Source organism: Protomyctophum parallelum, assembly GCF_964188405.1.
Source record: "Protomyctophum parallelum genome assembly, chromosome: 20".
Lineage (NCBI taxonomy): Eukaryota > Metazoa > Chordata > Actinopteri > Myctophiformes > Myctophidae > Protomyctophum > Protomyctophum parallelum.
The window spans coordinates 33,016,086-33,031,278 of NC_139718.1; the positions used below are offsets into that span (position 1 = coordinate 33,016,086).

Consider the following 15,193-nt stretch of genomic DNA (forward strand, 5'->3'; position numbering starts at 1 on the left):
CTTTGTATATTGTGTTTGTTTTTCTTCTTGGGGTTGGTATTGTACTTGCCTTAGTATCATCATCATAATCTCTGCCAATGTTTATGACATTCTACAAAATGTTCTTTTATTTATCAAGTCATATTTGTGAGCATAATGTGGGTTTTATGGTGTTGAAAATCCTACTTAAACTGCATGTTTCGCCCATAATGACATGCCCGAAATAGGGACCCCAATCGGTTAAAGTGATTAATCAAAGTGCAGTCAGTGGAGTCTTCTACTCACCTTAAGGTCTCTGTGAACAATGTGCTTCTGGTGGCAGTACTGCACTGCTGATACAATCTGGACAAACAAGACAAAGACAAACACACAGTTAGTCTAATGTCTCACACTCTGTACAGTGTACACAATGACAAAGCATCACGTGCCAAGTGATGGTACATGATGGTACAGTAGGTTACCAGATGTAAAGACAGAGAGAGGGAAGATACGACAACACACGGGCAAAATACTAGGGCTGGGCGTGGTATAGAGCACCGAAGTCTGACGTCACTTTCAGTAGAGGGCGTCAGTCCCCAGGTTCATGTATTTGTTTAGTTGCATTGAAATCCCCATTGAGGCGATTTTAGATCGCCTCATATAACAACTGTGTTTGAAAAATACCCCGGCCGCTTCACTCATATGGATATGAAGAATCAACTGACTGAGAGAAAACGCTAATGTTACTGCTGCTGAATTAGTTAGATTTTCGCTAGAAGCAGACTGTATCATATATGAGTGACTGACTGTTGCAAACGATACAGAGACACCTCCCTAACAATAACGCCGAGACAGCTTGTTTATTTTTGGACCACAACGCTTATAGTAGACGATATTAAGATCACCCCATGTTATTCTCCATAGAGAAATTACTTCCGCAAACCAGGGGAATCGTCGGGATGAGCGAGTTACGTCAGGACTTCGGTGCTCTATATGGCATGGTATATACTGTATCGTCAGTCGGGCGATAAAAATGAAATCTCCATAATCGCCTTCATCCAAGGCGCTTTACATAGATTGTGCACCCATTCACCCATTCACACACATTCATACAGCGATGACAGAGGAAACCATGCAAGTCACCAACCTGCACATGGGGGGCAATTAGGGGTTCAGAGTCTTGCTCAAGGACACTTCGACGCTAGCTCTGGGGGGAGCCCGGGTTCGAACAGGCAACCTTGCGGTTCCCATCCGGCCACTCTACCCCCTGAGCCACCACCGCCCCTCATCGCATTGAGTAGTGAAAATAGTCAAGCTCACAATGTGTAACAAAGTTTTTGCCTAAAGTGACATGCCCAAAATGGGGATGCCAAGACCAAGTAGAAAGTGGTTAGGTCTGTCTGTCCTTTTTATTAATATTTAACCAACAGGTATTACCAAGAACATTTCCGGCCAACAGTGACGATATAAGCAACTATATTATTCCCCTGTGGATTCCTCAAGTCACAACAGGTTCAACACATTACTTTGTTTGATGTTGCATTATTTAAAACCAGTAAGACGGGCGAGAAGCGACCTCGCCCTAAAGGCCAGAGGTAGAGTTGCTGGCCGGCTCCATATATGCAGATCCAGGTGATATATGGCGCGTGTCTTGAGTGTACAGGTTTTGATGAGGTCAGATCAACATATGGAATGTCAGAACAGGTCAGCTCCATATATGGAGATTGGACAGAACTTTTCTCCACACTGCTGTCCAGGTGTGGAACAGCCTACCAGAGCATGTAGTGGACTCCATCACAGACAACGGCCTTCAATTTAAACGCAGAGCTCACAGATATCTCCTGACCACCCCTCACACTGACTGTTGAGCTGCAGTGAACCATTTGATTGGCCAATTGATATCTTATCTTACTTGGCTATTGTTCACAATTGCATCGAAGAAAAAAAAAAGGTCCGATCAACATAATTATGGAATTAATTCTGTATTGGCCATATATGGATCGTGTCACAAGGCCTGACGGACACGAGATGCAGGTTTTCATAGTAAACTGCGAGCTACAGTAGCAATCAAATATTTTACATTAGGTCAGGTAACTTTGGCGTTCAGAGGGTAAGCCATGTTGACGCCATAGGAATGCGGACCGTGTCGACTCAATGCACAATTCTGACACCAGGGTTAAGCACTGTTCTCTTTGCTAAGGTTAGGGTAAGGGCCGATTCATAGTCATGCTCCTATTTTACCGCTGTTTCGGCGCTGTAGTGCCGAAATGATTTTGGCTCGTCAGATAATTTCAGTAGCACAGAAGAGCCGACTTTAGGACGGTACCCGCCCCCTCGAACATCAAATGACGTCACATTGTAGGCTCTATACAGAGCCGAACCGACTTTTATTCGGCTCTAAAATAGGAGTATGAATCGGCCCTAAGTGTTTGCTTCGTCTTTTTTTTTTTTTTTTATAATTTAGATTTTTATCCCACGATTTTGTAACCCAGTTTTCTTTTCACCCAGTGCCAATTGTCTAATGTAATCCTGGGCGCTACACTTCCTCTGCCAACCTTCTATGCATGAGGAGTCCAAGCTGCTTCTTTTCACCTGACAGAGGGGAATTTCCCCGGCTGGACGTAGCGCGTGGAAGGGACACGTTATTCCGACCAGTTCCTTTCCCCTCCATCAGGCGCCCCGGCTGGCCAGGGGGAGGTAGTTTTAGAGACCAGGATTACGGCATGTTTTTGTGAGGGTATCTACCCTAGGGGACACGGGGAGAACATGTAAACTCCACACAGAAAGGCCCTTTCGCCAACCCCCGCCTCGGGTATGGGCACTGATGACGCGGAGGTGGGAACACACTGCCAGTGCCCACAGCGTCCACGGCGGGAATCGAACCCAGGACCTTCTAGCTGTGAGGCGACAGCACTACCAACTGTGCCACCGTGCCCCCGTCTTTTGTTTTTATCTCATCTGCACAAATGTTCTTTCCAACGTTCCTTGTCTTTTTTTGAGTTTGAGTTTTCTATCACTTCAGTTCTGCTTTATATTGAGACTAAACCAAGGTAGAGAGTTATAGGTCACTTCTCATTGTACAACTGTTACCAGTGTAACTTCATATGATTACTTCAGCGAATTTACACTGATGTGACTCATCTTTACATTCACTTTTTTTTTTTTACATTCACTTTTTTTCATTTGCCTTTTCATCTCTCCACCCAAATTAGTCAATTGTTTGTTGTGTTTGTTGTATTTTTAATCAGTTGAAAGTCAGGGTTAAAATGTGTTGTCCCATAGGTCCATAGGTCTTGCGGATGTGTGACAAGACATAGATTATGTGATTCGGAAGTGGTTTCGTTTAGACATTTTTCATTACTCAGGATGTCAGTGGTGACTGTCTGGAGAGAACCGCCATAAGGCAGAACAGAGTGATGAAATCAGAGCACTGCAGGGGAAAATACTGGGTACCTGTCTAAATTTAGCCCTGGCCTCTTTTTCCTTCATCCTTCCATGGGCGACCAGGTAGTCGAACACCTCTCCTGCAAGACAGAGAACAAGAGGAGAGAGGAGAGAGAGAAAGGGGGACGATAATTAGAGGAACAGGCAGAAGTGAGAGAATGGATGTAAGGGGGAGAGAGAAGAGGACATAAGAGTAACTTCAAAGCCCAAATATAATAACTTTACAGAAGAACAATGATCATCGAACTCAACTTCCCAAAGCAGCAGCCCTACATAGGGCGTTTACTGACTGTACTGAGGTACTGTAGGAGAATAACTTACAACTGAGTTAGAGCACTGAGGGGGGTATGTGTCTTGCTCAAAGTAAGGGGTACAGGGCTGTCTCTCTAGCAAATAGACATGTGGTTTTCAAACGTCATGCCATGGATCCCCATATCAAGTGATTCGGTCCTTGGGACACCGATATGAAAAGACTAAGCGAGCTGGCCACCCAGAGAAACATATGATATCCCTTCTCATGTGTTGGATTAGAACCCAACACTTTACCTCTATGCAATATTTGAAGCTGTGTCTGTCTCAGAGATGATGATAATAATAATAATGCTGCTTATTCTAAACATGGCTTCCAACCTCAGACTGTTTACTTCCCTCAGCCCACGCCATATCATGCCTTGGAGCTCATACAGTACATCCCCCTCCACCCAAAACGTGACTGTAGTGTACTTCCTCGTGTGCCAACAGAAGCAGAGTGGTCGACCGTCGAAGCGTGGGGGTGCTTGCGCATCTGTGTTAAGTATGTCCTTTGCGCGTGCACGTGTGTGTACACTTTTTACGCGTGTCTGTGCATGTATCGAATCGATGCCTTTGTGTGAAGTCTGTCAAGTGCGTGTCAAGTGGCGTGTCAAATGGCGACGATGGTTGAGAAGTGTGTGTAAATTGTGCATCGAGTATGTGCTAAGAGTGTGACGTGTGTGCAGGCATAAGGCTTAAGTGTATTTACATGTGTAGATAGATACATGTTTCTTGTGTATTCAGGAAAACCGGCAACAACCTGCCCAGGGATATTTTGACCCAAAAACATGGGCAGGATGCAACTACGTAAGGGTCAGCATTCATTGACAGGAACTATTGTGGGGTACTTGCCAATTTGTGTGAAGTGAGGGGTGCCTAATGTATTTATATCGGCCACATGACGTCTTAGGTCATCATTTAGGGCCCCCAAAAAATATTAAAGTCCAGACTTTGGCAAACGATTTACGTCCTAAGTGCTCTACAAAAAAAATTACAAATCAGATAGACTTGGCTGCCATATGACGTAATCTTCAAAAGCCATGCATTGGATGGGCTGGTACCCCCCCCCCCAAAGAATAGTAAAAAAAGATAATAAATAAAATAAGAGATAAAATCCTCTATTACAGATCAATAGGAAAATAGTACACCAGACAATAAATAGGTCAGATGAAAAAGAACATGAACAGTAAAGCAACAGGAAGTAAACAATTATAAAAAGAAGAAAAGTATGTCCTGACCACAGCAATGCCCTGGCCCTCCTGGGTTTGGCATTCAGGATGTGGGCTTTACTTCAGTATGCTATGGTCACTGTATAAAAGCACTAGGTAGCACAGTACTCTTGGAGGCCAGTTTATGATGTCAGTCATCTCCATATTTGGACAGAGACAGACACACAGAGATTCATGGGATTTATAAGACAGATCAGGTCAGGGTGTTTGTGACGGTCACTCACCTCCACTGGCATACTCCATCACCAAGTACAATGTCCTCTCGGTCTCAATCACCTCAAACAGTTTGACTGAGAGAGAGAGACAGACAGCAAGTGATGTAGATAGATAAAGAAAGACGGAGACAGAGAGGACAGGCAGAAAAAGGAGTGAGATAAAGACAGAGCGAGTTAGAAACAATTATTCAGGGGAATTCAATTACATCTCAGGGCAGTGATCAATGTTTGACATTTACATTGATCTAAAACATTGTAGAACAGTAACAACTTCATGGACATGAATACCTAAAAAGTATTAAACGGGAAAGAACAGATTTGTCAGAGGACACTTGGGGAGGGAGAGAGAGAGAGATGCAAGTAATTGATGCTGTGTTTTATTAGAGAGACAGAGACAAAAGTAAAAGATCACCACTGTTTCCGCATCTCAGGGAACAATGTTCACCATCAGAGACCTGCTCCCTCTATACAGACTTTTCTTAACTCATAGACTATAGTTTGTTGTATGGTGGTGTCACACGCTACGTACGGTCTGACACAAATTGAGCTTGTAGATCGGCTATTTTTGGCACGTACCACAAAGTATAAATCGGGCTAAGGACTGCATGATGAGCAGCTGAACACTGCTAAATATAGACCAGAGAGAGAGAGAGAAAGCGAGAGAGAGACACAGGGACAGAATGAGAGAGAAGATCGATAGACATTTTGGGAAGGAGAGAAAGAAAATGAGTGAAAGTGCGAGAAGAACAGAGAGAGCGAGAAAAACGTTTTGACCATCGGCCCAGTAATTATGTCTCTGCACAGGAAACCATGGTGCGTTGTCCCTTCACATAAACCAAACATACCCTCTAGTCGGGTCTGATCTGCCTAGGTGCCGTGTGGCAACTGTGGCATCATGACAAGTGCATGTGGTTTTATCCACTGTGTTGCGTGTGTTTGTTGTGCTTGTGTTATGGGCTCATGTGTCTATATTAATGTTGCAATTAAATGCAGTTTATGCGCATGTTACACTGTATGTGTGTGATTACCGGTATGTGCATGCATGCAAGCAAATGTCATCCACTTACCTATATTGGGGTGATTCAAGATCTTCATTATTCTAACTTCTCTGAAAAGCTGAAAAAAAGAAAAGAAAAAGCATTAATAATTTACTGATTGTGATTATATGGACCTCGTGATGATGCTTTATTTTTCTCAGGATAAGACCAGGTCCACTACAGGAGATAATTTTACATCATTTTCATGTATCATTCTGTTTTTCTTCCATTCTGTGCAACTCTTCTGATGATTTCCCAAAGATAGTCAGTAATAAAGCACATGTACTGACAATGTGCCAGGGACTTATGTGCCTGTTTCAATGCCAATTCATATCTGCCATTTTGGACAACTGACACTTGCTCTTACAAAAACAAGACATAAAAGGTAAAAGGTAAGTGTTGGTATTATAAAATATTCAGTGTGCTTAACGGTGTGTAGACCCACATGTCATTCCTTCCTGACCCACTAAATGCCACCTGAAGACCTCTCTCTTATGACTCTCCTACACTGTCTACTACACCTACTGTCTGTCTACACAGCTGTCCTACTGGGTCTGTCTTACACCATTTCCCTCTCAGCTGTTCTAATGTCCGTCTTTCCTACACCGTCTCCCACTCAGCTGTCCTATTGTCTCGCTATACTGCCCGCCTCTCAGCTTTCATTCTGTCTCCCTTACAGTCTCCCTCTCCATGCGTCTCTCCCCCATACTACCTCTCAGCTTCTTTACTTGTGTTTGTCTCTCCTACACAGTCTCCTCTAAGCTTTCCTACCATCTCTGAACTGCCCACTCTCCGTTAAAAACATTCACACAGTGAAGAATTTCAAATAGCAACCACCCCCCACAAGGGAAAACGAAATGCTTTACAGAAAACCTTGAGCGTATTTGCTTGTCACATCGTTGTGGTGACCACCTGGTGATGTGAATAAAGTTTTAAAGTGTGCTATAGCTGTTACCATCCCGCCCAGAGTGCTGAGTGATCAGTGGACCAGTGGTGGGGTCCCAGAAACGGTAAGACAGGCCAGACAGGCCGATCCGTCTGGGACAAAATACTCTCTTTTGTTTTGTCTGGCCCAACTGGGAACGAAAACTAAGTGCTACTTAATATTGATCCCTTTAACTACATTCTCTACGTGTGCTCCCCCACTCTCCATCTCTACCTCTCCGTGTGCCTCCATCTCTGATCCCTCTTCATCTCTCTCTGAGCATCTTTACAATTCCCTTTAATTCTCTCTCCCTCATACCATCACTAGTCACTACTAACCACCCCTCCCACGCTACTCTCCCTCTCCTCACTGCCCCCCCCCCCCCCATAAAAATATAAAAGGCATCAATCTTTCATGGAGTGAGAATAGGGGCTGATGCTTCTTGCGTGCTAGTTGGCTTTCTGATGGTCTGCAGCTGCAGCACACGGACACAAACGGATATTTAGAAAAAGCCTGCCACGTGATGAAATGAGGTCCTATATAATAAAACACATTAGACAGCCTCATATCAAATAATATCAAACTCTTTCTTCCAAAATAAATTTATTATTATTACATTGTAGTAGACAATACTCTGTGTGAGGTGTGGGGGTTTATGTTCATGTAAATGTACACACATGTACACACATTCACACATTCATTCATTGTTAGCATGTGGGTACGTGTGTGTATGTTTGTGTATCGGCCTACATAGCCATGCACGGGCAAAATGTTGTGACATACTAATCATGTGGACACCCTGCTGGGAGAATGAAATGATTTGGCAACATGAGTGGCAAGGAATGTATGCTTCTCTTAATCTCAATGTTAATAGTCTGTTTATGTTAAAGTGAGTCCAATAAAACTATTTTCTGTTAACCAACTTGAATGTTTTCCACAAAAGGTAAAAACAACTATAGCAGATCTACAAGCTCACAATGCCTCTCAATGCAAGGCATTGTGAGCCTGCAGATCAGTTACCCCCCACCCCCCCAGAAAAAAAAAAAAAAAAAAAAAAAATCTCGTACTTCTGTGCACAGCTCTGAACTATGATTAATAGACAAAATGCCTTTTCATCAATCTGAGATAAAATGTCCATACTGAGAAATGCAGAAATGTGCACTCTACTGTACAGTAGATATACTACACACAATATTGGCTCTTGGAGTAAACAGCTTTCAGTCACCCTGTGCCACGCCTTACCACCAGAACCTGTATTCCTTCCTGTGTCACGCGTCATCCTCTCTACCCTTTCTCTGTCCTCGTGACTGCCCGATAAATTATAAATGAACTATATGTTTAAGGATGCCGTCCCCTGACTCCACTCTGACCCCGGACCCCATTTCTAGGACTAGACACGGTGCAGAGGGCTAACAAATGAGATGAGGAAAAAAAGTCGTTATTCCATAATGAGGCAAAGGTCTTCTTAGCTATATACAAGAAATTTAAGGTAATGGCTACAGTGAGTACACCCACCTCTACAAAGAACTAGATGACACAAATAAGAATAATATGAATGGCGCTAAAATAGTTTTCCTAAAGTAAAATCAAACACTGCTTTGTACAAAAATAAAAATTCTGTAGGATCAATAATGTTTGTCAGTCATGTAACATTTAAAAAGCCCCTAAATGCCATGGTTCACTTCAGAAACCCAGCTCCATGTGTCAACTATGACAGCTCATCTACCATCATCAGCAAGACAGCGTCTGGTTAATTAAAGGGTTAATTAAAATAGCCATCATTGTCAGGGGCCTTTGATGTAATCAACCTTTTGAGAGATGCCATGGTAACAAATGGGGCCAGGACTCTGTCTGCTTACCCAGGAGGAGGAGGAGGAGGAGGAGGGGAGAGGAATAAAAAGAAGACGAGAGATGTTTTAGCCTGAGATTGAGGTCTACCTCACTGTCATTACCCTGCGCCCGTACTACAGCTCTGCCCATCATTATAATCTAAATACTCTCCCTGCTGTTAGAGAAAGTATAGAGGAATAAATCGCAGCTTGTTTTGACTGTGACAGTGGAAGCCCTATCATTGCTGCTTAACCAGGACAGGACAGTTTCGTCTTTGTCCCCCGTATCCGTATTCACCGTGTTCTTTGAGGGGAAACCCACCGTGGATACTAGTGAGGAACAGTCTAAGTCATGGGTTATATTCCCAGGGTAGCTTGGTAACAGGGTCCATGCATCCATCTTCAACCACTTATCCGTAGTCGGGTCGTGGGGGAAACAGCTCCACCAGACATCTCCAGACATTCCTCTCCAGAGCAACATTTCAGAGCAACTTCCTCCTGGGAGATCCCGAGGCGTTCCAAGGAAAGTGAGTCGATGTAATCCCACCATCTGCGCCTTGGTCTGCCCCGAGGTCTCGTCCCAGTGGGACGTGCATCGAGGACCTCCCTAGGGAAACGCTCAAGACTCGAGAGGCATCCTAACCAGATGCCCGAACCACCTAAGCTGGCTCCTTTCCAGGCGAAGAGGTAGCGGCTCTACTCTGAGTCTCCCTCGTGTGACTGAACTTCTAAAATCAGTTTAACAATCTGGTTAAAGTCTGGCGTTAATATTCCAAACGAGAGGCATGCTGAATTCAGAAATGAAGACAGAACACATGCCCATCTGGTCAAAACCATGGAGAGTTCCCTAGATTAGGAGATACGAGCCATTCTTTCTGAGTAAACAAGGAAGTGAACGGCAGCGCGCATGCGCGAATACAAAAGCCCTAAAGATGTGTATACACGTCCAAGGCCACCTGCGGTTTGATTAGAAAAGAGGTGTATACACGTCCAAGGCCTTAATTGTGTTAAATTCCCAATTCATTACGGATTATACAAAAGGTCAGTAGGCTATGGTGTGTCCCTGACTCCCTGGGATGTCTACCTACCTGACACCACAGGTCAAGAACACAATCAAACGATAACAAATACTGGCAAATACCAAGACTAGGTCTGCTCTTTTGAATGTTGAAACTTTCAGCTCCATCCGAGTGGAAAAACACAGGATGAGAGTGATTCACCAACACAACTGTCAGGAGGCCCAGGATGTGAAGGGACCCTACGGGGGACGAGTAGTGTGATGAAACCCTCCGAGTCATATCACTGCAGTGAAACACAGATCTCCAACACGTCGTCTTTTATGTCGATTAGCATGCAGCAGACACCTTCAGGCCAAATGACACAATGTCAGTTTGGTTTAGGAGATCACAGATGAGACATCGACTCTTAATGAGTTGACACGTAGGTTTTTAATAAGTCCACCAAGTAGACTGATAGATCAACAAGCCAAGATATAAATCTGAAGAGATAATAATCACGGTTAGATCAATACAGTCATCATGAACGAACGTGTTCGATATAATAATTATTTATTGAATACCATATATCAAGCATCAACGTTAAATTGTTTCCCTTTCATTCAGGGGTGATTTGTAATGTTTGATCTTCACCAGGCCTGCATTGTTCACAATCATATACAGTATATTGTGTAGAACTTTTCTTCCCCCTCCATGTTCAAAAGGAGAACAGAATTACATGGAAAAGAGGATATGTGGCTAGAATTTACTAATGACTTCCTCCTTTGATGTGTAGACATCAGATTCTGTAGACAAACACTTTGATTTTATAGTTCTGATTCTAGTAGAAGTAAATATATTTCTGACCACACTTCCTAAATGGCTTCTTGTGAGATGGATGTAACGTTCAATATTATGATTACAATATATTTTGCAATTCATTATGCTGTGTTTACAACAGAATGACAGACCATAAACACTGTAACAACACAGTAAAATCCTGTGTTAGTGTATCCATTTGTAACTTAGAGCACACAAGTGGATTTCATTGTGATTACCGTACTAGGCATTTAATAACTGTTACTGAACTTTGGTCACTGGTCAGTTTATGAAACAGGAAATGGTTGAGGAGAGGCGTGAGAGGGAGGGGGAGATGAGGCAGGGAGTTTCAGAACTCTGAAGCGTATTGGGAACTACTGTGTTTACATTTAATCAAGACTTAACCGCATGCTCTATTTCTTCAAACTTTACCCTGAGAGACTAAAGAGACGGTCTGCCGGTAAAAAGAAGAGCACTTAAGGAGGGAACTTGCGACAGAGTGAGAACAGAAGGGGGAGTAAAAGAAGATTACGTAGAGGGACAGTCACAGATGTGAGAGGATTCAGGATTGATATCAACTCTTCCGACTATTAAGAAGAGGGCTGAACATAAACATTGGAGATTCACAAATTGTCATCAGTGCAGTGTGAACGACACACAACGGTGTCAGATGGACCTCAACTAACAGGTACCCAGGATCACTGCAGGAAGCAGCAGAGAGAGAGCCGACAGATGAGAAGGGAGACAAACACAATGTCCAATATTTGATCCTTTGAGACGTATTTGAGCCTGAACAAAAGTGCAGCATTGCACTGAGATTGATAGGCTAAACAGTGGCCCTGCGAAACAGGGACAGCATGGCGCCACCACCAACGCCAAGTCAGGTTTAAATTAACACTCCAAAGTTTTACTGTGTAGGGTACTAGGGTTCAATCCCCCTCGATGTTCAGAGGGTGAAGCATGGCGCCAACACCACCAACACTACTAAGGGCTAGTGGTCACATTTCCTGTGTGAGTCAGATTGTTCACTACAGAACTGACAGGATTTGGGGTTCAATTCATTGGATAGCTAAAATGAGTAGACTGTGACTCTAAAGGTTGCGATCACACTGGATGAATGAAGCGCCAGCTGCAAAGCGTACCACTTTGCCTGGACAGTGCAAACTGCAATAATTAATCAGTTGCTATAAAATGGCAACTTCCAATGTTCTTTCTTTGTTTTGTGGCTCCAGGAAGCACCTCCCTATTAGATTCCGTTTGTGTTTGGTCAGAATGCCTAAAATGTTGCCAGGTTACGCACTGAAGTGACTTTGACATGCTTCAGTCTCAAGTTGAACCAAGTTCATACAAGACCACTTCAAATGCACAGCAGAAAATGGAAATGACCGTTTCCTCTACTGCTTGACAATGTGATCAGCGCCCAAGACTGCCAGAGTTGTCTGTGTAGCTCAATGGAATAAGAATGGAAATAGCATGAGGGTTGAGGGTTCTATTCCTTGCATGCCTCAGTGGATTGACTCTAAAGACAAGCTACTTTCTGTCATCACAAAGAACTTAGAGTGAGAGCCTAAATATAGAAGAACTGGAAAGGCAGAGGAACTTTAAAGATATCCATTTGTGGAAAATACTTTAATAAAACATACTCCATGTAACCCTGTCCCTTTGACTAAAAATAATAATTGAAACACCTCAAAGTCATAGCAAGTAAAATAGCATGTAGCTGACAAATCCTATCCTCAAAGAGGAAAGACAAAAGCCTAGATAAAGAAATGACAATGCCCAAGCATGAAGTAGAGCGCCTTGTCTTTAAATAGCTCTGGTAGCATTTCACTTTGTATATTTTAAGACTTCAAAACAATATCTCTTATCAGTATATAAGTATAGGGCAAAACATGGCTGATTTCAGAAGTGCACACAGAATTCATCAAATATAATTAATTCTGTGACATGAGGCTATATTTAGACAAAAAGCAATGTTGATTACTTCTGAATTCCTAAATGGATTCTCTCTCACTTAAAATGGCAAATACTTTTCGCTAAGAATCTTGTTTTTCTCTATGGCAGTTTCAGTAACAACTGACTGATTTCAGCCGAGCAGGTCACAAAGTAATGACGCCCCCCCAGAACAACAAGGCCTGCCGACAAAGAGCCTGACGCCTTTTGTTTTTGTGAACAGGCTCCTGTCATGACTCAGCTTAGCAGTGACGGCCAGCCCCACACGGCCCAAGGCCCCACACACACACACACACACACACACACACACACACACACACACACACACACACACACACACACACACACACACACACACACACACACACACACACACACACACACACACACACACACACACACACACACACACACACACACACACACACACAAGAACCCACAATCAATGGTGCTTTGGAAAAACTGATGGAAACTGCCACCGACCACTGAGCTAAAGAGAGAGAGGGAAGTAGAGAGAGGGAGAAGCAGTGAGGTGCTTAGTGGGGAGACTCCGTTGCAGGGAAACAGAGACAGCAGGAGCAGTATAAAGGGAAGGAAAGAGAGTAAACAGACAGCGAGTCAGCAAGAAAGGAGACAAAACGACAAAGTAAAAGACAGAGAGAAAGCGAAAGAGAGAGAGAGGCAGCCAGCAGGCTCAGTGTGTCCCGGTCCATGTTATAGTTGTCTGATTAACACAAGCCCCCTCCAGCGCAGCAACAGACAAGTCAATAGTACTGCTCTGCTCTGTGACCACTGACCAGTGCAAGGTACACAGCCAAAAGACAACCCCAACCCCTCTTTCTTCAGTCTCTCAGTTGTTGAACTTGAAATGTTAAAGAAAACCACTTTCTTGAATTGACCCTCTGGTTCTGACACACACATCACATTTATTATCACAGCTGATCTTATCATCTTTACCTATCAAAATACCCTTACTGCAATTTTGAAAATTTATTTATCTAGCAAAGTCCACAACGCATGTGTGCTCATTTGCTTAATTATACTGTCCGTCGTACACCAGTGCCACCTGCCAAAAATAGACAATCCACAAGCTGTGAGCTTGTATATGTGCAATTTTCAGCGAGCGACACCGTCGTACGGCAAAAGGGTATAATTTGCCGTATGTATACTGTTTTTTCTCAGAGATGCACTGCGTCACATCTCACATGCACACATTCTGTCCTCCCAGAATGTGAGGACAGAGGACAACGTGAGGACGGTTTGTGCATTTATAAGCATGTGAGAAGCATGAACAGGAAGGGGGGATGGGGTGAATTACCTTTTGCAGACTATTTGGGTTCAGTTGTGTCTTGTCTATTATCTTAATCGCCACCTGTGGAGAGAGCAAAGACATTTGAAACAGAGATAATTGAACGGAACCATTCAGAACGCAACACTGGAATAGAGAGTAAAATAGGATGGAACAGAGCGGAACAGAACAGAAGAATTTTAGGCATTCTGCTGACGCTCGAGTGTACAGGACAGGTATAGTACAGTTTACAGTAGGGACATGGTTTTGTTCAAGGACACTTCAGAATGGAATAGACATGGGGAAAGTTTAGTAGGGCCGTCCCAAATATATTCGGCACAGCCCAATATTCCCTGTACCTTCCGAGGAAGTATCAATACACATTTTCAATTAGCCAATGAAAACCAGGCTTTTTGCAGTGAGATTGTTTGAGATTGATCTCTGCAGACTCAGAGGCCAGCACACTATGGCAAATGCAGTAAGCCATGTCTCCAATCACATTGTCCAAAACACATCACAAACTAATCTTGTTTGTGTAAGACTATGAAATGGAAACTAGAAGGCAGTTGTATTGTAGTTAATAAAGAATGTAAAATATATTCTTCTGTGAAGCTCCTAGTTAGTTAGTTACACAAACAGTGCTCTTAAATACTTTTTACATACATAAAATATCTGCCGCTGCAGTGACAAGAAAATTTAAGTCAAAGTCATTTAGAATGTGAAACATGTACTGTTGACATAGTTGCATGTAAAAGAATGTTATTCAGCCAATCTCTTAGTTACACTAACATTGATCTTGTGAAGCAGTTTGTACTTCAAGGTACATAGAAGTATTTTAAAGATTGTCATGTTCATTTGGCCAAAGGGGACAACTAGGCCCAGACAGTCACTTTCACACTAGCTTAAACACCCACAAGCAGCCAGTGGCAGATTACAGTGGATTGAAAGCTGATACTCTTCATCTGCTCTGTGTGCACACATGACATGATTATGCAGCATCCAAATATTGGAATTATGTCCCAATATCAACCTGCCAAACAACCATTTGAATATTCGGGGACAGCCCAACCAAATAATCCAAGCAAAACTGTAGTTTAGCCATCAGAAGAAATTGAGCCTTCACTGTGACATCGACACACCAGTAGCCTGGAATGACGTCAAACTATTGGAAGCCTACGCAAGTAGCTGCTCTGAAGTGTGTGGGTGTACA

At 43.2% G+C, this 15,193-nt stretch overlaps 1 protein-coding gene across 13 annotated transcripts in view; it reads right to left on the reverse strand.

Annotated features, from left to right (window-relative positions):
* The window catches only part of mark3a (MAP/microtubule affinity-regulating kinase 3a), a 45,326-nt gene that overhangs the window by 25,231 nt on the left and 4,902 nt on the right, over positions 1 to 15,193 (reverse strand). For all 13 annotated transcript variants that reach the window (XR_014570886.1, XR_014570887.1, XR_014570888.1 and 10 more), the window contains exons 3-7: positions 14,014 to 14,067; positions 6,205 to 6,253; positions 5,147 to 5,212; positions 3,412 to 3,482; positions 265 to 321 (exon numbers count right to left, since the gene is read on the reverse strand). Coding sequence is in view for 9 of the 13 variants with exons in the window: in XM_083792582.1 (XP_083648708.1) it covers positions 265 to 321; positions 3,412 to 3,482; positions 5,147 to 5,212; positions 6,205 to 6,253; positions 14,014 to 14,067 (297 nt within the window). In the remaining 4 variants the exon portion in view is untranslated. The remainder of the gene's footprint in view (positions 1 to 264; positions 322 to 3,411; positions 3,483 to 5,146; positions 5,213 to 6,204; positions 6,254 to 14,013; positions 14,068 to 15,193) is intronic.